Genomic DNA, 24170 nt, shown 5'->3' on the forward strand with positions numbered 1-24170 from the left:
GGTACACCCTGTAAATGTGTTATTTGCATCATTGTACTCAGGCATGAGTATACATTTCTTGCATGCTTTCCAGCTAAGCGCATCTGCATTACAATGTCGAGAATTTTGTTTGTGTTTCATATTGAACATTGCCAAAGTCTTAAGCCACTTTGCTCACTGTCCTTCTGGATTCTTGAAGTTCTTAAGCCAAGGCAATGATATTTGATCTGTTCAGACTGTAAATTCCCTACCATACATATAATGTCGAAAGTACTTAACATAAGTGGCCACCAATAAAAGTTCTTTACAAGTCACATAATACTTTTCTTCTGTTTTGGGGAGGATTCGACTCGCATAGGCTACTACTCGCTCTTTACCCTCAATCATCCGAGTAAGGACTGCTCCAATACCACTGTCCCTTGCGTCGGTGTCCAATATAAATGATTTTCCAAAGTCGGAATATGCTAGAATTGGTGAATTTATAGGGTGGTATTTCGAAAACCTAACATTCTCTTGTCCATACGTTGTTCATGCTTTTTTCGAGTCAATTGGTGTAGCGATTTGGCTACTGTGGCAAACCCCCTGATAAATCGTCGATAGTAACTGCAAAGACCCAAGAACCATCGAAGCTTTTTTTCTAAAGTAGGTTCAGTTCAAGTCTTGATGGCCTCAGTTTTCTTCGGATCTGTTTATACATATAGTTCCGAGATGTGTCCCAAGTATTCAACTTCTTTGGCACTTTTTAGCTTTTTTATTTTCAAGCAAGCAGATAATAACCTTGTAAACGCCATCATTTCATCAAATGATTTCCTGAGTACAATTATGATTGATGGATTGATTGTTTTTACGTCCCGTCAGTAATTTTTCACTCATATTGAGACGTCAGCACCTGCAGGTGAAGTACCACAAATTTAGACTTATGGTTAGTGCTGGTGAAAGCGCAATCACTACTTGTTTTTACGTCTTAGGTTTGACGCGACCATGGCACGAGCGGAGCTAGAACTCACGATCTCCAGGTTACGAAGCGAACGCTTTACCACTGAGCTACCTAGTACGACTATGTCATCTAGGTACACCAAACAAGTTGTCCATTTAATGTCGCTTAGGACAGTATGCGTGAGTCGTTCAAATGTTGCTGGTGCATAACATAATCCAAATGGCATTACCTTAAACTTAGAAAAACCCGCCTTTGGTTATGAATGCTGTCTTTACTCGATCCTCAGCCTCCATTTCCACATGCCAGTACTCTGACAGTAGTTCTAGAGTAGAAAACCAGCTTACTCAAGCCAGGTGCTTTAAAATATCATCTATGCGAGGTAACAGGTATGCGTTCTTGTTTAATTTCCTATATTCGACACAAACATTATTGCAAAATCTTGTAGTGCTGCTCCTTTTGCATACTAGAAAGACTGGTAATGCCCACAGATGATTTTTCTGTAACATTTCTTTCCAACATGTCATCTATGTGTTGGTTCATGGTGTCCTCGAGATGTACAGGAGTCATTCTGAGTTGCTGTCTGATCGCAACTTTCGATTCTGTATCGATTTTGTGTTTCATTAAGCTGATGCGTCCCAGGTTTTTGTAAGTGGACGCGAATAGGAATGAATGCTATGCAAGCGCAAGTAAGACATGCGTATGAGCACTCTAAAAATTCTGTAAGTGAGGTGGAAGTTTTCTTGTGTTGGTTTGCTTTTTATTGACATGAGTGTCATGTCAACAACTGACCCGAACCTTAGAAGTTTTAAGTCGTTTGTAGTGTTCATAATGCGAACAGGGACCTTGTCTGTATTTTGTACCAGCACATTACAAACTAGTCCTCTTTCAGATGCAAGGAACTCCTCGTCTGGTTCAATTAAACGCACTTCTGGTAGGTTAGCATCATTGGCTTTGACCACATTGCAGTAAGTGACGATTTGACTTCTCGATGGTATATTTATGTTTCCAGCCACTGCAATCCTGCAGGACCCATAATGTCCAATTTTTAAGAAATGGATTGTTTCCTCCTCAATGATCATCTATCGCTCTGACATTTCGATGTGCGGTTCTTTCTACTTATGACGTCCAGTCCTACAACTTCATCCATACTGATGACCGCAATTATTGAGTGCAGCAATTAGAGCAATCATCTCTGTCAAGTAGACAGATATATTGTCCGTTCATTTATACCCCTCCTCTTGGGGTTGGTGGGGGTCATAAATGGCTGCATCCATTTTGCCTGTGGTGGGTTCTTTGTTCCCATCAGTGTAGACTATTGGAACCCTTGATAGTGTATATCTATGTGTTACAGCAATTGCCTTAATATGGGATCCAAGTTAGAATAGGTCCTTAGTACCCCTTGCTTATGGTAAGAGGCAACTAAATGGGGCGGTCCTTTGGATGAGAAAGCGAAAAACGAGGCCCCATGTCACAGCAGGTGTGACACGATTAAGATCCCTCGCTGCTAAAAGGCTTCAAGCAATGGCGACGTCTCCACATGAGTGAAAAATTCTCTAGAGGGACGTTATATAATATACGTACATCCATCTGTCTTTAATATGTATTGGGTTTGTGTGTTTAGTGATTGCTCTATCAATGTTGATACAGACTGGGGAGAGAGGAAATCCATGGAGCCATTGGCAGTAAATATTTGTTAGTTGGCTCAGGTAGCCCATTTCCATATTTGGTAGCCAAACGGACCATTTCTCCTGCCCTCCTCACACCTTTTGGTTTTGTTGTCAGTATATGTGAGAGTGTGATGCAATAGTGTTTGCAGGGTTTGTTTTGTCAAAGGAGACCTGAGGTTATTAATATTAGCAAAAAATAAGTCACCTCAAGTAATGACGATTGTACAGAAAGTAAAGAGCTAGAGCCACGAACGGTCAAAATCGGCCTGTATTTTTATGAAAAATTATCTGAAACTTAACAAACAAATATTGCACTAAATATTGTCAATATACATCGTAGTAAATATATTCATATCAAAATGTTAATTCTGTGACGTCATAACTGTGCCGTAGATGTCATAACACGTGACTTTGCACATTTTTCTCTAAAAATGACAAATTTTGGAACTTTGATTCAAAATTTCAGTTTGGCCACATTCAACGAACAAATTAAAAATTCTGACATGGGTAAAGAAATGAAAACTGCACAAATAAAAGTTGGATTTAATTTGTTCGATGAAAGTGGCCATACGTAAATTTCTTGTTTTAGGTCTTTCACAAACATAATTTATGCATCGAATGATGATAGTTTCTCATTTCAAAAATAGACGTGTCCTTATAAAACATTATGAAATGATGAATTTTCACATAGGATCTCAAAGCATATATCCCAATTATTTTGAAAAGTTTTATGTACATGTATGATCGAGGAATGAAATATAGATTTCGGATGATCATCGTCGAATTATCTGATGACAATAATCAGTTCAACATTGATATTTGGACAGTGTATGCCTTTGCTTTTAGGTCCAATTTATCTCAAATGTTGAATATGCTAATAAAATAATCAATAGACACCAATTATCTTCTTGTGTTCTTTTTATTTCGCCGATACATTGATGTTTAACTGTCACATAAATGTAAACGTGAAAGCGCAATACAATCATAGGGAGATAATTCGATTAACATAGCATTTATATTGAGCTTATTTTACTACGAACTATAACGTAAACTATGACGATATTTGGACAATGAGTTGTCTGAATACACAATATTTTTCTGTATAAAACTTTTCGTGGTTGTAATCTTGCTCATATCGAAATAAATTAAATAGTTGTTGTTATAATTTATAAAATCAAAGCCGTAAACGGACCGGGTTCAGCGGCACGAATATTTTAAAACAACAATTCCTCCAGAATTCCAGAGTTAATAGGTAAGTGATTACAGTTTGTTACCTAGAATTATTATTTAACGACTTGGCTTTATATATATAAACATATGATCAACATTTCAGTCCCTTTTTGCTCTAGATAGGCCTACACGGTATACTGCGGTACCTATAAATTTCGTCTCAGGTTAGGGAATAGCAATTTGGAGTGTTGGTCAATAATCACTAGCCCCCATATTTTTTTTTTACCACACTTTAGAAGAAATGCTGCGGAAAGGGTGTGAAATAAAATTCTAAAGCCTTTAAACATTCACTCTCTATAAAAAAAATACCAGATCCGCCGATCGTCGATCCATACATCATGTAAACAAATGGCCGGGACTGGGCGTCAACATGACGTGCTCAGTACATGGGCTAGTTTTATGATAATCGAATTATACTTTGATATATTGAGTAAAGTACAGTATCGTATTTTTTCCATGTTTAATAACCATCCCCCAAATATATCATTTAAAACGAGTTCGTGTACCTAAAGATAGGCTGCATAGGCCTATAGGATTTCGCGGACAAGACGAGCCTATTTATAACTAGTATGCCGTGCAGATAAATATAAATATGAAATTAATGTTGCATGTTCGTAGATAATGTCAAAAGACTTACCTACAATCTAATGTTTATGATACAAAAATATCTTGTTGAATATTACAGACATTTTATATATAAATTGTAGCTTTTAACAAAGAATTATATATAACTTATAATTGTCAAGTAGTAAGTCACAGTGGCGCAGTGGTTAACGCACTTGCTCTGCAAGCTAAGGGTCCCGTGTCCAAATCCCCTGTTATCTGTATCCCCCCCCAACATATACGAGTAACCAGAAATGTATTTCACATGAATATTGAAGTTATTTAAGAAATAAGATATCATTTTTGATTACCATGCAAAATAAATCTGTATACATATTACAAAAAATATAATATTTTTTTCTGTGTATGAAATTGGTTAATTAGTTTTGATTTATGAATTCAAAAGCAGTGGTAGATTTGTTTGGGGATTCCCACCCCATCGGTAAAAAATCTTCAACCCCCCCCCCCCTTTACGCGTGACAACTCCTTTGTACCCGCCCCCTAATTAGTACACAGTATAGTAAATTAAGCTGTACATTTCAGTATGTATATCCGATATAACGTTAAACGCTGAGCTTAATTATAAGTAATCATTAAAACATTTTATTATGAAGATGTGTAGAAATGCGTGCAATGTAAAGACAGCTGCTGAACGATATCATAAACCGCGTAAACCATAAAATATTGATAAAGTTGAATATTCGTTTATTTTAGAATGCCTGGAACAGGACCTAAGTATTTTCCATGTGTTTTATGCAACAAAAGAACAAAGCCACGAGAAAGAAGGAAAATAACTAAACCTGAAATTCGCTTTCTACAAAAACACTTTTTTGTCTCTGTCAAACATGAACATGACACATTGTGTAATGCATGTAGACACAAATACTACGCTTCGGACAGAAAATCTACAAATTCTAAATCGGAAGAAGGAGCTGACGACAACTACTGCCCAACACCGAAACGTCCTAGATCTAGAAGTGTACTCTCAAGTCCCCCATCTGTCCGTTGTGTATTCCATCCACATCAAAGAGCCATTCGCATTGCTTTTTGTGTAAGCGCCTGGGACCAAAATTATCCGATAGAATGCGGTGAACAGACGGTTTGCTGATTCCCAAAATTTCTTCGATCTCTCGTGCGGTCCGACGTCTTTTTTCCCCGAATAGCGTCATCATTTCGCTGGATATATTTGCATCTAACTGTCGCACGATGTATCATAATTCATTTAAATATTCCGTCATACTGATAAACATTTTCCAGGTATATAAATGAATATCTAAACAAAATTCCTCTATAAAAATATACTGTCAGAAATAAAATGAACAAAGTGTGGGTTTTTTTTCTTCAGCGATTGTAATTTCTTTTCGATTATATTAAATCCCCATTTTTTTTTTCATTTTTTTTTACACTGCGCCGCTTTATGGTTCCCTATAATGAAAAACCTGAATTTTTCCTATTCAATGTCAATTAATATTAAATTTTTTTTTACATATTTTTTTTATTGAAAACTGTTCGCTCTTCATGTTGTGAAAGTTTAATTTCTCAGTGACGTTAGATTATTGAAAAACGCCGCTTGTCCACGGAATTTTGAGACAACCCTCGTACATGTTTTAATGACGTTAATGTCTGATGACGTAACGTTATACAAAAACAACTTTCCAAGTAACCCTTTCCATCAAAGGAAGCAATATCATGCTATATTTTATTTTTTCCTGAAGTACATTGTCATAAGATTCAATTTGGACAATTTCATTAAATTCAAAGAATGGGCCGATTTTGACCTTTCGTGGCTCTAGCTCTTTGGTTTTGTTTCGTTTATAGCTGACATATGCAAGCCTCCATTTCATATTTATGAGAAAAACTGATATTACATCAGCAGAGACAAAGTTTCCGCAGACGAAGCATTTGTAAGTTACATTTCTATCAATCTCCCAAATTCAATCAGGCGTGTTTTCTTTATTTTTTTATTCCTCCGGGTAAATCTCCCATTTTTGGTTTCAACTTGTATGGTCCTTCTGCTTATATTTTACTTCCTTGTTCAGGCTCGCTGTAGCCGTAGGGGGGCATATTTGGCTAACTTCGAAACACTGGAGGAAGCGATGTTGATGAAACAGAAATTGAGGAGGATGAATTCAGGTAATGTCAAATTCACAATGGTACAAGTTTAACATTTTTAAAAAGAAAAATGATTATGTCAAAATTAGTTTATCCTTATCTGTTTCTAAAGTCTACTTAGAACCACAATGTTGTACTTTATAATAACATATATTATAATGAAACAAAGAGAAGGTTAGTCTACGTTGTCTAATAGGTTCTTTGTTGTAAAAATAAAATAAAAATTAAAACGACAAAAAAACCTTCCCTCGATTTCAAAAGATGCTCGCTATGATGTTGAAGGTATTTATTGTTTTTAAATTTTATTTGTTTTTCGTAATGTGATCTCTTTTTTTTCTTTTCTTGATTCTAGGACTGTTAATCAAATTTTCTTAGTTAGCAATGTTTGTGAGATTGTTCTCGTTTCTTCATGGATTGGGACATACATTCTTCGATTGGTTCATACTTGGAAGGCTTCTAATTATAGGTAAAAACTTGCTGAGGTTATTAATATTAGCGAAACATAAATTAAGTCACCTCAACTAATGACGATTCTACAGGAAGTTCAAGTGCTAAATTGTGTTGTTTTGTTTCTTTTATAGCTGACAAATGGAAGCCTCCATTTCATATTTATGAGAAAAACTGTTATTACATCAGCAGAGACAAAGTTTTCGCAGACGAAGCATTTGTAAGTTATATTTCTATCAATCTCCAAAATTCAATCAGGCGTGTTTTCTTAATGTTTTTTGTTCCTGCTGGCAACCCTCCTTTTTGGTTTCAACTTGTATGGTCCTTCTGCTTATATTTTACTTCCTTGTTCAGGCTCGCTGTAGCCGTAGGGGGCATAGTGGCTAACTTCGAAACACTGGAGGAAGCGATGTTGATGAAACGGAAATTGAGGAGGATGAATTAAGGTAATGTCAAATTCACAAAGAGCTAGAGCCACGAAGGGTCAAAATCGGCCCATTCTTTAAATTTAATGAAATTGTCAAAATTTAATCTTATGACAATGTACGTCATGAAAAAATAAAATATAGCATGATATTGCTTGCTTTGATGGAAAGGGTTACTTGGAAAGTTGCCTTTGTATAACGTTGCATCGGCAGACAAGATATAACGTCATTAAAACATGTACGAGAGTTGTCTCAAAATTCCGTGGACAAGCGGCGTTTTTCAATAACCTAACGTCACTGAGAAATCAAACTTTTACAACATGAAGAGCAAACAGTTTTTAATAAAAATATGTAAAAAGTTTTGATATTAATTGACCTTGAATATGAAAAATTCAGGTTTTTCATTATAGGGAACCATAAAGCGGCGCAGTGTATAAAAAATCGATTTAAAATAATCGAAACGAACTTACAATCGCTGAAGAAGAAAAAAACCCAAAAATAAAAAAAAAAAATAAAAAAAACTTTGTTCATTTTATTTCTGAGAGTATATTTTTGTAGAGGAATTCTGTTTAGATATTCATTTATATACCTGGAATTTTTTTTATCATTATGACGGAATATTTAAATGAATTATGATATATCGTGCGATCTATGACGTTTCGGTGTTGGGCAGTAGATGTCGTCATCTCCTTTTCCCGATTAAGAGTTTGTAGATTTTTTGTCCGAAGCATAGTATTTGTATCTACATGCCTTGCACAATGTGTCATGTTCATGTTTGATAGAGACAAAAAAGCGTTTTTGTAGAAAGCACTTTTTTCAACTTCATGAACTGATGAACCATGTAGACATGGAGAAAGCACTAGTAGTAAATAATTGTTTTTTATGGAATGTGTCATTCTGATTTTCAATATTTATTTACAACTGTGCCGAATCAACTTCTAATATATATATATATATATATATATATATATATATATATATATATATATATATATATATTAGCAATATTATTTCATTTCATAACTGTCTGAAGAGGCATTAAAGCCGAAAGCGCTAACAGTGAAATGTTATTCGAGTTTTGTGTTTCTTGACTTTTATTATTGGATATATATATATATACATATATATATATATATATATATATATATATATATGTGTGTGTGTGTGTGTGTGTGTGTGTGTGTGTGTGTATCCCCACCACGCCTCAATGGGGTATAGGTTCCCTACAATTTTTAATTTCTAAAGATATCCACTTTAACAAAGCTATACAATTTGGGAAATTATATTCAAGTTTAAACGTAAAAGTGTTTTCCTCCGAAAAAGTTGGTGTACAGTAGAAATCCAATGATTTTTTCTAACAGCAAGAATATTATATCACTGTCATCTACAATGAAAAGCTATTTCACCCACGAGTCTGCATTGTCCAATTATTTCGATATATGTAATAATTTGAACTATTATTTTGTTATCAAACAAAGACTCTCCTTGCTTATTTCAGGTCTCCATTTCTACGTCGGTGGGAGGAACATAAACAAGAGGAAACCAGAAGGAGATTGGAGGTGGATCAGAAACGGAAAAATGATTAAGATGACGTATCATGCGTTTGGTGTCGGACAACCTGACGGAAGTGGCAGATCTCCACAAGACTGCATATTCTTTTACACAGGAGAGCGCTACACATTCCATGACGTTTATTGCAATAATGGCTCTTTACACGGTGGATACATTTGTGAAAAATAGAATTTTGAAATGAGCTCCTTGTTACATTCTTTGAGAATGAAAATTAGGAAATATTGATCACTGTTATACAAAACTTGAAAATACTAGTACCACCTGTGATATGAAAGGTGAAGATAACGCATCCAATGATTCTTTCAAACAGCAAATAAATCATATCACTGTCATTTACTATGTGAAAGGTGAAGATAACGAACAATAATCAATCTCATAACTCCTATAAGCATTGCAAAATAGATAGTTGGACAAACAAGGACCCCTGGATACACTAGAGGTGGGATCAGGTGTCTAGGAGGAGTAATCATCCCCTGTGGACCGGGCACACCCGCCGTGAGCCCTATATCTTGATCAGATAAACGAAGTTATCCGTAGTCAAAATCAGTGTGCCAAGAACGGCTTTACAGTCGGTGTGAAACAGGTCAGACAGCATTTGATGCAATGATAGGTTGTATTGGCAAACTAGATCGTTATAACGACCATAAAATTGGCAAAATGTGACTTTAAACGAGACTGTTGAAACTCCTGCGCCATTAACTTGTTTGTCAGTAGCCTGCCTCGATAAAAATGATGACCATACGCAGAACAATCTCTTGCGTGTCGAATCAGTTGAGAGATATAAAGATCATACGAAGGTGATAATGGAATATTGCTACATAAATAGGGGAAGTTGACGATGGGGAAGTTGAAATCATTTTGAGTTCACAAGGATATATCGAATCGACATATAAATGAAAGTTATTATTGTTAATAGATAAAACGTAGTCGATATACATGTATCTAAATGTCGAATGGAAGGTCAGAGCTAGGTTGTTTTTCTTCTCACATAGAAGGTTTTGAATAAATTCTGCTTCAGATGAATATAAAACAGGTCAGCTAACAAAGGAGCACAATTCGTGCCCATTGGGAATTCCAGACTATTGGAAGACCTGATCACCAAAGACTCCAAGGATATTGTCAATGAGGAACTGTAGCATATTCTTTTATTTCAACTTTAGAGTAATTGTGTAAGGAATGAGAGTGGTGTTTAACAAAATAATTTTTTTAGATGACTGATCACTAGATATGAATATTTCCGTTTTCTAATTTTCCTTAAGAAGTAACTGCCTATGATGTCAATAAGTATCGTCTTTAATTTATCTTGTACAGTGTTAAAAAGTTATACGTTTTGATGTTGTTGATTTGAGAAAAATTTTAAAATTTCAAATTTACTAAAAGTTCTTTAGAATGTTTTAGAATCCATATTTGATTTACACCACTTCTGGCATATGTAGTGGGCTAGTAAGTTTGAAATTTCTCCTTCACAGTTGTTAATATTTTCGTGAGAAGCAAAGACAGGGGCTTGGTAGAGCACTTACTGGAATCAGCAATGTATCTTTGTTTGTAAGGGTTTTTATGTAGTTTAGGAATCCAGTATAGCTACGGTAACTCATATTCATTCATTCGACCCATTGACTGGGATATTAAATGTGTCTAAAACTGAAGCATGATTTTGAAGAATTTCATCTTTTGAAAGGGCAGTTGGAGTATAAGTACGATTACCAAAAGTGGAATTAAAGCCAAGTTCGTTTAAAATACAGTTGTAATAATGAGCCTTACAAACAAAGACAATATTGTTACAAGCTTTGTCAGCTGGAACCAAAACATATTCCTCATGTAACCTATTTAATTCTTTTATCACTTCTGGTTTACTGAACACAGAAGGACAGATGGTATATACTTTTGTTTTAATGTATATTTATGTGTCAAAATCATATCGGCCCATAACTGATACAATATAACAAACGTTGTCTATGAAAATCTGTTAATCTCTGCTGTATCATTTCATATACACAGCTGACTTCAATATTCGTATTCCACGAAAACGTCCAATAAAGTCATGGTAATCCTGTCATATTTAGAATACATTTTATTGCGTATTTACCATATGAAGTCTTCAGAATGCAGCGTTCAATTGTTTTAGTTTTAACCAGTATATTAGTCTTTGTAATTTAAAAAAAAAAATCATTTTTTCCTTAAGACATGCTATCACATTTTTATTAAAAATTTACTGTAGAAAGTGAACATTTCTATGGAAAGGCATTTAGGAATGTTAAAGTTTGAAATAACGAATTAAAATGGAAATAACGAATTTTGAAATTCGTTATTTCAAAGTAGAAATATATTTTGATAGACTTAAACGTGTTTCCGTACATTTAAGATTTTATTTCATCAAAACTTGCACAAGAACGACTTTTGAAGGTGGAAATTACCGTTCTGATTTGATCCGGCTGACAAACAAAATACATACTACATGTACTGAGGGTTATTTTAAAAGAAGAATTTTGGAGGAATATGTAAGGAACATTTCTTTGGGACCTAAAGAGAGTGTAGTCTTTTAATAGAGGGAAGTTTCATATGATAAATTTTTTGAAAAAACCCCAACTCGTTGTAGTTACAAGGAATATATAGTTTTATAAGCGAAGATAATGACTTATTTACGTGCCATCACGCGGAGTAAATGCAATGTAACTTAATCTGTTGTATTGAATTTTACTTATAAATATAACTGGTCGCAGGTGCCATTCCAAAGCTAGATCAGACGGATGTTCAAGATGACCATTGGGCTTTATTTTTTGTGTTGGTTGTGTGCTACAATTGTACTGGCCTGTTCGGATAAGAAAGGTGAGCGACATTTACTGTATCAGTATTGATAATACAATCATCAGAAAGCTTGCCCCAAAAAGTTCTCGTTTAGACTTATTTAAAATGTTAAACGATCATCTTTTACAGGTAATAAATCGCTGGTGGGATTTTTTTGGAATCATGGTATCATTTTGAAGAGTGTATTAATAAAAAATAATTCACTACAGGAAATTACAAATTTTGATTACTGTTAGAATGATTTCACTTTGAATTTTACATTGAAATCGATGGGAAGAATATGTTTTATCAAAATATCTTAAAAAGAAATTATCTTTTTTTTTTTTTTTTTTTTTTACAGATATCCTGGTAAAGTTACATAAACCTTCAGACACGAAATAGAATTAGATTATGGCACACTGTTTCTCCCTATAATAGCTCTAAAACTTCATTGTTATTTCGGATTTCAAACATTTCGGTTGAGCATCACTGAAGAGACATTATTTGTCGAAATGCGCATCTGGTACATCAAAATTGGTACCGTATAAGTTTTACATCATATTGAACGGGGAATAACTCAGGGAATTCCTGAACTATTTTGACTCGTTTAAAGTAATTCCACCCTCCTGTGATGTCATCATATTTTGCAATATCAATGATTCATTTAGGTTTATGCATGATAGGAACATAAATTTTGTTGGAGTCTTTTCCGATAGTTATTGTAAAAAATCTTGTTAAAAATAAACTATTTTAAAAGTCTAAGTTATAGATGAATAATCAATGATACGTTTCAAAATATTGAATCCAAGGGCAATAACTCTGTTTCTATTGATTTCTTTATCAAGTCTATTATGCGATAGATTTTCTTTATTTTTTACAACATTTAGTATATTTTTGTGAAGAGACAGTTTCATGAAATTGTTATGAATGCTACTATATCGTCATAACCAGTTTGTATGAAATTTTGATAACGCTGTTTAGGAAAATTGCAATTTTCTGACGGTGATATATGATTCGGTTTATGTATGTCTCGTATCTTAAAAAGTGTGATGACCTATGTATTTTATTTGATAATTTGTTAGTTTTAACTCTAATGAATGGAAATAAATACATTTTTCAAACTTGTATCAGATAAAACTGCGAGTATGGAGTTACCTTAAAATGTGTAACTGCTGTGGTTATTGATTATTTACGTATTCTGTTTACTAGTATCTACTACCCAGGTTGACGTGACTAACCTTCTTCCTAACCATTGTAAAAGCAAGGCAGGGAAAGACCGTCTAATAGTTACCTTTTTGAAGTAACTTTTTGAAATTGCATTATTTACTTTAAAAGTATAATCTTGATATATTATGTATAATGTTTATCTTTTAAAGTATTTTAATTCATAATTGCTCATTTCAAACCATCTCTTATTCCTTGCATAATCTTTAAAACTTTTCCCTCATAGATATAACTCATCTATAATTATGATCTGTGATATTGAGCTATGCTTGGTTACAGTTTGTCACCGATTCTAATCAGATTTAGCCACTACAACCTCGTCATCTTCATCTTGATCACTGCACGGTGAAAAGCACATTTACTACTACGTAAGCCATCTAATATTATCCATGCATTGTTATTATTTCCATTTAATTGCTTTATTTTACATCATTTACCATGTTAGTCGTATCTATTTAACCAGTAACGAGATAATTTGTTCCTCTAGTTTTATTGTATAATAGTGTATGCAAATTGAAAATATTTGTCATTGCCTATATTGATCAATGATTTTGAAAAATAATTCAGTTCAGTAAATCTCAAACTTGAAGTACTAAATCACACCACATTAATTATCAATTTATGCATGGGGGATTTCATTTTTGATCTGTGACACAAAATTAAAATTTCGATCCGACTCAATGAAAACAACTCCTTATGTAACACAGTTTAATATCAATTGGCGTTATAATGAAGGCGATTTCGTTTTGAAGTCAAATAGAAGCTGTGAAGTCCTTATTAGCCAGCAATGCAAGGGGTATGATAAGATAATTTGTCCAATTCTGTCTATGTTTATTTTTATAAAATTTAATATTTCTATCATAAAAATAGGTCTGAATTTTGTCAGTTTTCAACGCATTATGCAACTATTAAACAAAACCTGCCAAAATTCCAATTGCTAGTCATACAATTTTTATTTTCTGTTAATCATATCTATCATATGTAAAACTTAATACGGTACCAATTTTGATGCACCAGATGCGCATTTCGACAAATAATGTCTCTTCAGTGATGCTCAACAGAAATGTTTGAAATCCGAAATAACGATAAACTTGCTAGAGCTATTTTGGGGGAAAACAGAGTGCCAAAAAAGTGGAGTCAAATTCGTCTAAGGATAAGAACTATGCATGAGGGAGGTAATCCTTAATTTTGAAATGAATTTCTAAATTTTATCACAGCAATTAAATATACATCCGTATTTTCAAGCTAGTAACGAAGTACTTAGCTACTGGGCTGTAGAGACCCTCGGGGACTAACAGTCCACTAGCAGAGGCCTCGATCAATATAAGTGCCTCATTGGAAATAAGCTTATTTAAGGTTTCGTGGTTATCCTTAGGTTATTATATCATCATTTGTCATGTTATTCATATATCCACGTATTCTTTAACTGTTATAACTACATAGTGCTATTGATTATGTCAGGTTTCAAATTGTTATTTTGAATTTATCATCATGACATTCTGTAATATTTTATACCTAAATAAAATGAAATGGAAAAAACCCAACGACACTTTTGAGGAAGAATTGAAGACTAATTACAAGATTTTCAAATATCTATCGAGATGTACAACGTTTGTGATACTGAAACTGTCTGATGTATCAATCTCCCAATCTTTAGTGATTGTAATACTGAAACTGTCCGATGTATCAATCTCCCAATCGTTAGTGATTGTTTGTGATACTGAAACTGTCTGATGTATCAATCTCTCAATCTTTAGTGATTGTTTGTGATACTGAAACTGTCTGATGTATCAATCTCCCAATCTTTAGTGATTGTTTGTGATACTAAAACTGTCTGATGTATCAATCTCCCAATCTTTAGTGATTGTTTGTGATACTGAAACTGTCTGATGTATCAATCTCCCAATCTTTAGTGATTGTTTGTGATACTAAAACTGTCTGATGTATCAATCTCTCAATCTTTAGTGATTGTGATACTGAAACTGTCTGATGTATCACTCTCTCAATCTTTAGTGATTGTTTGTGATACTGAAACTGTCTGATGTATCAATCTCCCAATCTTTAGTGATTGTTTGTGATACTGAAACTGTCTGATGTATCAATCTCCCAATCTTTAGTGATTGTTTGTGATACTGAAACTGTCTGATGTATCAATCTCCCAATCTTTAGTGATTGTGATACTGAAACTGTCTGATGTATCAATCTCTCAATCTTTAGTGATTGTTTGTAATACTGAAACTGTCTGATATATCAATCTCTCAATCTTTAGTGATTGTTTGTGATACTGAAACTGTCTGATGTATCAATCTCTCAATCTTTAGTGATTGTTTGTGATACTGAAACTGTCTGATGTATCAATCTCTCAATCTTTAGTGATTGTGATACTGAAACTGTCTGATGTATCAATCTCCCAATCTTTAGTGATTGTGAAACTGTCTGATGTATCAATCTCTCAATCTTTAGTGATTGTTTGTAATACTGAAACTGTCTGATATATCAATCTCTCAATCTTTAGTGATTGTTTGTGATACTGAAACTGTCTGATGTATCAATCTCCCAATCTTTAGTGATTGTTTGTGATACTGAAACTGTCTGATGTATCAATCTCTCAATCTTTAGTGATTGTGATACTGAAACTGTCTGATGTATCACTCTCTCAATATCTAGTGATTGTTTGTAATATTGAAACTGTCTGATATATCAATCTCTCAATCTTTAGTGATTGTTTGTAATATTGAAACTGTCTGATGTATCACTCTCTCAATATCTAGTGATTGTTTGTAATATTGAAACTGTCTGATGTATCAATCTCTCAATCTTTAGTGATTGTGAAACTGTCTGATGTATCACTCTCTCAATATCTAGTGATTGTGATACTGAAACTGTCTGATGTATCACTCTCTCAATCTTTAGTGATTTTGTTTGTGAAATTGTTTTCGTTCTTTCTTGGATTGAGACATAAATTCTTGGTTCCTACTTGGAAGGTTTTTAATTAGTTTAGCTATAAACTTGCTGAGGTTATTAATATTAGCGAAAAATAAGTCACCTCAACTAATGACTATTGTACAGGAAGTTCAAGTGCTAAATTGTGGTTTTTTTTTTTTCGTTTTTAGCTGACAAATGCAAGCCTCCATTTCATATTTATGAGAAAAACTGTTATTACATCAAAAGGGACAAAGTTTCCGCAGACGAAGCATTTGTAAGTTACATTTCTATCAATCTCCCAAATTCAACCAGGCGTTTTCTTAATGTTTTTTGTTTCTTCTGGCAAGCCCTCTTTTTTGGTTTCAACTTGTATGGTCCTTCTGCTTATATTGTATTTCCTTGTTCAGGCTCGCTGTAGCCGTATGGGGGCGTATCTGGCTAACTTCGAAACACTGGAGGAAGCGATGTTGATGAAACAGAAATTGAAGAGGATGAATTCAGGTAATGTCAAATTCACAACTGTACAAGTTTAACATTTTAAGAAAAATGATTATGTCAAAAATATTTTATCCTTGCCTGTCTCTAAAGTTTTCAAATCATTTTTAAATTCTTGATGTTCTGTACAATAGTGATTAAATTTTATCATTAGCTGCCGTGGTCTGAAGGAGACAATAAATCTCTAAGATAATACTTTGTCAATCTTGGGAGTTCTACATTGTTTTATTTTCATGGTGTTTTACGACCCATTCAGATTCACTCATGTATTGATACATGACCATCAAGGCCATAGCAGCGAATATTTGTTTGGTAAAGAAAATTATTTTAACATTCCTTACGAGGGAGGGATATGTTCCGTTTGAATACTCACGCGGTGCCAGGATTGACGAGTCATTCTACACGGTAGCACTGATTAAAAACATGTACGCATGAAGCGTTGCTGTTCATACCCTCAAATGTGTTAAAAAATGAAATTCATTTATAATGCTTACAATTTACTTTCATTTCTGTCAGCTTATCCACAGCCGATAAAAGAGTCGTAATATATTTATCATTGATTATGCACACTGTAAAGATATCGAAGAATTATAAGCTTTGGAAATGTAAATATTGTGATATGAAAACTGGGATTTGCACCTACGTAAAGTTGCATTGGTGATGATTCTTAGATGTTAGACATTGTCTTGGACATTTTCAGAGTATTTGGACACCTACATTTATCTCCCACTCTAGACTTTGATAAATTGTCCCCAATAAGTGGGATTATTATCGAATTCAAACAAATATATGAAAACATAAATTAACGATAATTCTTATGAGAATGAAACTTTTTAAAAAATTTCTTTTGATTATGAAACAAAATTTCAACCCACAACTACAAATAACATCTTGGTGTAAAGAACGAGTATCGTTCCGCCCCTTCTTGCAATTTTGTAATGAATTTCCTGAGTGATCAGCATATCATTCATTGTTATCTCCTTCCGTGCTCTACAAAACTGATTATATATTACATGTGTAATGTGAATATTTCTTTACATTCTTTATATTTCCAACTAATTCATAAGCGTGAATTGGACTACTTTTAGAAGAAATAATTTTGAAAGGAAAAGACTGAACTTCGCCGCATATACATTATACTATAATCGCTCCATTTTCACTTTATGAAATTTTTAAACACTTATGAAAATAGTCATAAAGGACAAGGTACGTTTGGGGCCAAATTTGGCCCCGCGTCCAAATTAAATGATATTCCTCAAAATTCTTTCATATGGTGTTTACTTCCATAGAATAGTTATGATGTCTTCGTAAAAAGCTTTACTTATGTATAATACATATGTAAATACAGTATAGTTTACGATAACGTTGTGCCATTTTGACGTTACTTTATGCGACGTCATGAACAAAAAAGCTATGTCATGAACTCTATATGAAAATAATCCAACTTATGTTGTCATATGCTCAAAGTTTTATTAAACAAATGTGCACTATGATTTTTATTTGAAAAGTTTAATTGATTTTTTCCGAAAGTTTTAATCAATTGTAGATGATGCAATGCGGCGGATGCTGTGATTTGAAGGACGATTAGTGTAATTGTATCTAAGAATTGTAGAGCAACCCATATATATTCATTCAATTTTAACTTTGTATTTAGATTTGCATCCAATTTGCATTGTTTTAATCTAAATTAAATGAATATCATATATGTACGTAGCGCGTGGTTACCTTAAGTTATTCTTGTGTGTATATGTACACTTTGTTCTCTTTTTTTCGAGCGCACTAAATGTTTTCAGCGAAGGAACACGCATTAACCAATGCTACATTGGATTGTAGCAAAAAGAACATGAAATTCATTCAGAATATATGTGAAAAGAAATATTATAAAACGAACTTGAAAAGTGTTGGTTTTTTTAAAATTCAACACACGACAATGGGGCCCAATGTGCACCTTATAGGATGTGATAAGATTTACAAACAATGTGATAAGTTCTACACAAGATTTGACACTGACACCATGAAAAACCTAACAAAAAATAATCTTGTCGGTATTATATTCAATGTTTTAGCAAATACACATGCATCTATTTACACTCATTATTTGAAGAAGAAAAAATATACAGTCTCCAGACAATTATCTTTATATAACAAATCTTTCAATGCATTAGTATTTAGACAAAGGAAAAAAGTTTGAATCATAAATCATATTCATTGTCTCAAACCACGTCCGAAGTCCGCATGGGAGAGGATCGTATATTTTTGACCCCCCCCCCCCTTTCTACCTTTTGCTACATGCCGATTTAGTCTGAGATATGAAAACAACCTTGGTTTCCCTGTCTAATAAATCATTCAACAATTCCTTTTTGGCCAGTTTCTAATGATGAATGAAGCAGAGACTGTTTATTAACAGTACCAAAGTCAATCACTATGACAGTGCATCAGCATATATAATGCCGTCAGTCAAAGATATTTATATTTTCCAACAATTGTCAAAATAATGAAAGGTGTAAGATCTAATCAGTTTTTGACACAAAGTTTTTTCACTATACTAGAGAAAAGGACTACTAGAATCTAATTTACTAGTTCTGCTGATTTGTGACTAGTCTGGCTGCTGAAAGTAGACGGCCGAGTCGCGATGCGACGAGGGGAAGAGTGCGGGCGGGGCTTGTCCCCTCTTAAAGAGAGTGGGGGTCTGGGGGAAAAAAAATCAAAATCTAGATGCAAATTGTTCATTTGAGACAAATAAATGAAAATGTTACGACCAAATCTAGCCTCTTTTTCCTGATTCTCTCATCAAACCATCATATTTATGCTTGAATATCATGAAGAATACGTCGATGTGTAGCATAGTACCGTATTTTGTCGAATATGATATGCACTTTTTTTCAAGGATTTTTGGTGTGAGAATGTGGTGCGCATTGTTTACCAAATAGTGGGGTTTTTTTCCAGGTGAAACGCGGCGGTTAAGCATTCGGAGACGTATGCTTGTTCACGTTGTTCAAATAATCGATCTCAAGAAAATTACTACAGAACATAAAATTGTAGAAAATGCTATACTTAACAATATGTAAATAATTAAATTATTATAAAACAGCCAATTTAGTTTCATTCAAAGACACTGATGTGAAGTGAAGCGTAGCAAAACTCGTCTCCTTATATACCATGCGAACCCTGATACGTATAACAATAGAATATCCAACTAATATGGCGGATTAGCAGAGAAATATGGCGGACATATAGAATTATACTATATTTATTAATTCATGTCAGCTTTAACCTATTCTAACCCATATCCTCACGGGATTACAAAATTGTAAAAAAAAAAATTATACATCTTATACATCAGCAATATTCCATTATCACCTGCATATGATGTTTATATATCTCAACTGATTCGATGTGCAACAGCTTGTTCTGCGTATAGTCAGTTTTTAAATCGAGGTAAGCTACTGACAAACAAGTTGATGATACAGGGGTTTCAACAATCTCGACTGAAATCAGTATTTCGCAAATTCTATGGTCGTTATAACGATCTAGTTCGTCAATACAACATATCAGTAGGTCAAATGCTGTCTGACGTGTTTCACACCGACTGTTAAGCCGTTCTTGGCACACTGATTTTGACTGCAGTTAACTCCGTTTACCTGATCAGGATATAGGGCTCACGGCGGATGTGACCGGTCAACAGGGGATGCTTACTCCTCCTAGGCACCTGATCCCACCTCTGGTGTGTCCAGGGGTCCGTATTTGCCCAACTAGCTATTTTGTATTGCTTGTAGGAGTTATGAGATTGATCACTGTTCGTTATCTTCACCTTGCATTTTAATGTTGGGTCCCAAGTGTCATACATGCATTTTTGCACTGCTCTACCTCGCTGTTTGATATGAAAAAATCAGGTATAAATCAATGCATCTTTTCTTTATTTCCGACTAATTTTCAATATTTTACTGGCCATTGCTAGTTCCAATCGTGATGTATATTCTGTAAGTGTATAACGGTAAAGTAGCATTAAATTTCAGTTATCCTTACACTTTACGAACAAACTCGTACACCCCACTGTTCCTGTCATTTCGTTTTACACGCCATACCCACGAACCTGCATTGTCCAATTAATCGTACTGCATTGTCCAATTAATCGTAGTAATATGAACTATTATTTTGTTATCAAACCAAGCTTTTCTTTCTTTATTTCAGGTATCCATTTCTACATCGGTGGGAGGAACATAAACAGGAGGAAACCAGGAGGAGACTGGAGGTGGATCAGAAACGGAAAAATGATGAAGATGACGTATCATGCGTTTGGTGCGGGACAACCCGACGGAAGTGACAGATCTCCACAAGATTGCATGTTCTTTTACGCAGGAGAGCGTTACACATTTCATGACGTCGGGTGCGACAATGGGATGAACCATGGTGGATATATTTGTGAAAAATAAAAGTTTGAAATGAGCTCCTTGTCACTTTCTTTGAGAATGAAAATTAGGAAATATTGATTTTTACTTTCACTGGTAATGGCGGAATCCTGCACGATAGTACAAAAGAAGGTATTGGAGTATTCAGCGGAATTTATTTTCTTTCAAAATTAGATTTGCTAATACTTTGAACATTACAGTTTCTCCGATACGTGACGAAACTTCAACATTATACATACATTACACGACTTAGAGGGCGACATACTAGAATATTTGCCCCGAGGTGACAGTTAAAGGTCTGGGGTATTTTGTTGCCCCTTGTTCTTTATAAATGTTATAAAATTTTAACTACCTTCCCGCTTCCTCTGTCTTTCTGATATTTTTCAATAATATGATGGCAATGCTGCAGATGACTAGAAAGGAATATTTTACAATGATTCCATTTTAGCCAAACCGACCAAGGCCGAAAATCAGTTCAGGTCATTGACATCACGTGACGTAGGCCGGTCGGTGGCATCTATAAACAATTACCTTGTTATCTTCTTCAGAATGACTGCATAACCAGTCGCCATAATTTGTGTTAATGTTCATAATACTGGTCCAACAGAAACGTTCTTACTCTTTGGAGATTAAAAACATGTAACATCTATTTCCACAGTGGTAGTGGGCAGCCGAAGAAGTTGACTTTAACCATTATTTGAAAATCCTTGACACGCAATAAAAAAAACCTCGATAATGGTACTATTGCTTAAATGTCCAATTCCTAGATCATGGGGAGAGGGGCGTTGGTCCTTTTCATTACATGGATTCAAATCATTAGTTCAGCCTTACATTTCAACTACCATTCACTTCAGCTATTAAAAAGGTGCGAGCGGGAGGAGGGCAATCAGCCAATCTATCTTAGTTCGTGAAAATAACTAACATTATATGTAAATATAACGGAAATTGTACGTGGTCGAAAATGGGAGCAGCCCCTGTTGCTACGAGCTTGGTAAAATCCAAATTTCAATATGGACACCATGACTTCAGATTAACAGAAACAAAATTTACTTACTCTTCAGTACGGCTGCATCCCTAGTCACCATACTTGGTACAAATGTCTGTCTAGAGTTACCACTTAAAAGTTGTCACCCCTTGGAGCGATTTGAATCAATATGGCCGCCATGGCTCTTAACTGGTTGTAGTTATTCAGCTAGAGCATTAGTATATGCATCACAAAACGTTAATTTTTGTCGAGAGAAATTTCATCTTAACCCTAAAATGTCAATTTTTTAAGTAAGACATTTTAGCTTAATGCCCCTTGTTTTTTACCCATCTAAGTTTTTACACAATATGACCCATCGAAATAAAAAAAAATTTTTTTTTTAAATTTTCTTCGTTTCAATAGTATATACATCACTTTTATTCCTGAACGGATTACTTAAACTTGATATTGTTTATTTTCGAACAATTTAACTTTTTAAATTTAATTTGATCCTATGAATTCCAAAATTGAGGTTAACAATTATGATTCACACACATACACATACAGAAATATATCTTCGTATAAATATATATTACATATACATATAAATTGAAGTAAAACAGTGAAATTTTGTACATCAAATAAAGTTTCAGCAATGTAGACACATCATCTTGATCATCAGCAGAAAAAAATACAAATAAACTATGAATAAATGATACACTGTTTAAAGTTTGACGAAATTCTGTTAGCCCTACTGATTATTCATTAACCATAACGTCATCAGGATAGGCAACTTTTAGGTAGCGCCTGAACATCTGAGTGGCTATCCAGAACATCAGAAGACCCGCAGCAGCAATACAAGCAAAGACACAGAACCAGAAATACCAAAAGATTCGTGTCGTCACTAGCACTCCATACACCACACATCCCATCAGGAATCCCATGGCTTTAAAAAATCCAGTTTGACAATTAAAGACATTACATGGATGTCAGATTGTACACATGAAAAAAAGCTTCAAGTGTCATTTAATTAACAATCCCCGCGCATTCAGAAGGGTTCTAATTTTCTTTTTATATATTAAAGACGATGAAACGATAAACTTACTTCCCAGAAAATGGCCTACAACTGATAAGTGAAACCAGTCTGATTTCTTCGCACCACAACATTTTTTCATCCCCAGGAGAAGGAATAGAATTGTTTCTGTGATGCAAGCACAAGCTATCAATCCAAACGAAGACTGGAGTGCACATGCTGGAAAAGATTTCATTTCGGAATTATTTAGTTGATATTCATTAAATTTGTAGCATCATTAAGTGTAATTTCTCTCTTTAAATTTTTGCTTAATTTCAGAACTTGTATGATGATAGCAATAAATAGATATAATACAGTAACACGTATTCTATGTCCAAAATTTCACAGTGAAGACTGATGTGAAATAGGAATTCAACAATTTGTCTCAAGAATGTTTCAAAGATGTGCATGACAGCATTTAATTCATATTATGTTTCAAATCTTGGATATGAATTTTATATGACAAGGATACACTCACATTCACTAGTAAACAATCCTTTGATGGAGATATCGTTGTCCACGGCCATTCCAATCACGCCTATGATACTGAAACTCGCGGTGGCGAAAGTACCCAACAGACCAATCTTCTTTCTAGCAGCCATTATCGACGTCATTTTTAGACTAAATGAATTTTCCTTGACGTTTCAAGATATATGATATAAAGACTCGCAGAGGAGAGTCAAGAAAACAGCTGTCCGCTTAGATACAGAGCAAATTTACAACTACATCTTTTCCGCCGAAGTCGGAAACGAAATCCGGAGAGCATCTTCTGAAGTACGCCATACATGAAAACACACACACACAGTTATTTATGTATATATTAAAACAAGAAAGAAAAAATACTGAAAGTAAAGTTAATCTATTACAAGGTGCTTCTGAATAGTAATGACATGTGGACATGACACATACGGTACTGGTATTGTTCTAGAGTAATACGCTATTTTTAACAGTATAGTAGTGAAGAATTATTATTGAGGCACTCATAGTTAAGGACTCTAACCTTACCCAACCACCTCCCACGAATTATGAAAATGAAGCCTGGCGAGTTTTTCTCTCTCCTCCAAGTACCGGAAGAAAACTCCTAACACTCACATCCCCAATGAATTAGGATTTTGGGATTTGGAACGTCGGGCAAACCCCTTTTGGGGCATGTCGAGAAATTTTGTGAGATGCCAACTTTCCCATTTTTCCTCTGGTTGATACGTCCCTGTATCAATATGAATATTTTTCTTTAAAGTATGAACTACCGTTGTTACGTAGGAACAAGAGTGGTATATAACCCATCCAAATATGATGGAATGGGGAAGAAAGAGGGATCGTATTTG

General features: G+C 34.3%; 2 protein-coding genes and 1 pseudogene across 2 annotated transcripts; 2 read left to right on the forward strand and 1 right to left on the reverse strand.

Moving 5' to 3' along the window:
• Positions 1-5131: 5131 nt before the first annotated feature.
• Positions 5132-9140, forward strand: LOC125679987 (aggrecan core protein-like; annotated as a pseudogene).
• Positions 9141-11676: 2536 nt separating this feature from the next.
• Positions 11677-20847, forward strand: LOC125681810 (C-type lectin domain family 4 member D-like). Its single transcript, XM_056154586.1, has 4 exons — positions 11677-11798; positions 16094-16179; positions 16313-16406; positions 20592-20847. Exons 1-4 carry the CDS (start codon positions 11720-11722, stop codon positions 20831-20833), a joined length of 501 nt encoding a protein of 166 aa, XP_056010561.1. The 5' UTR covers positions 11677-11719; the 3' UTR covers positions 20834-20847.
• A 1502-nt stretch (positions 20848-22349) lies between these two features.
• LOC125678270 (uncharacterized) lies at positions 22350-23560 on the reverse strand. The gene is made up of 3 exons (XM_048916583.2): positions 23324-23560; positions 22879-23025; positions 22350-22719 (listed from the first exon to the last, which is right to left on the reverse strand). Exons 1-3 carry the CDS (start codon positions 23457-23459, stop codon positions 22532-22534), a joined length of 471 nt encoding a protein of 156 aa, XP_048772540.1. The 5' UTR covers positions 23460-23560; the 3' UTR covers positions 22350-22531.
• Positions 23561-24170: the final 610 nt, after the last annotated feature.

This window comes from Ostrea edulis, chromosome 2, assembly GCF_947568905.1.
Source record: "Ostrea edulis chromosome 2, xbOstEdul1.1, whole genome shotgun sequence".
Taxonomy (NCBI): domain Eukaryota; kingdom Metazoa; phylum Mollusca; class Bivalvia; order Ostreida; family Ostreidae; genus Ostrea; species Ostrea edulis.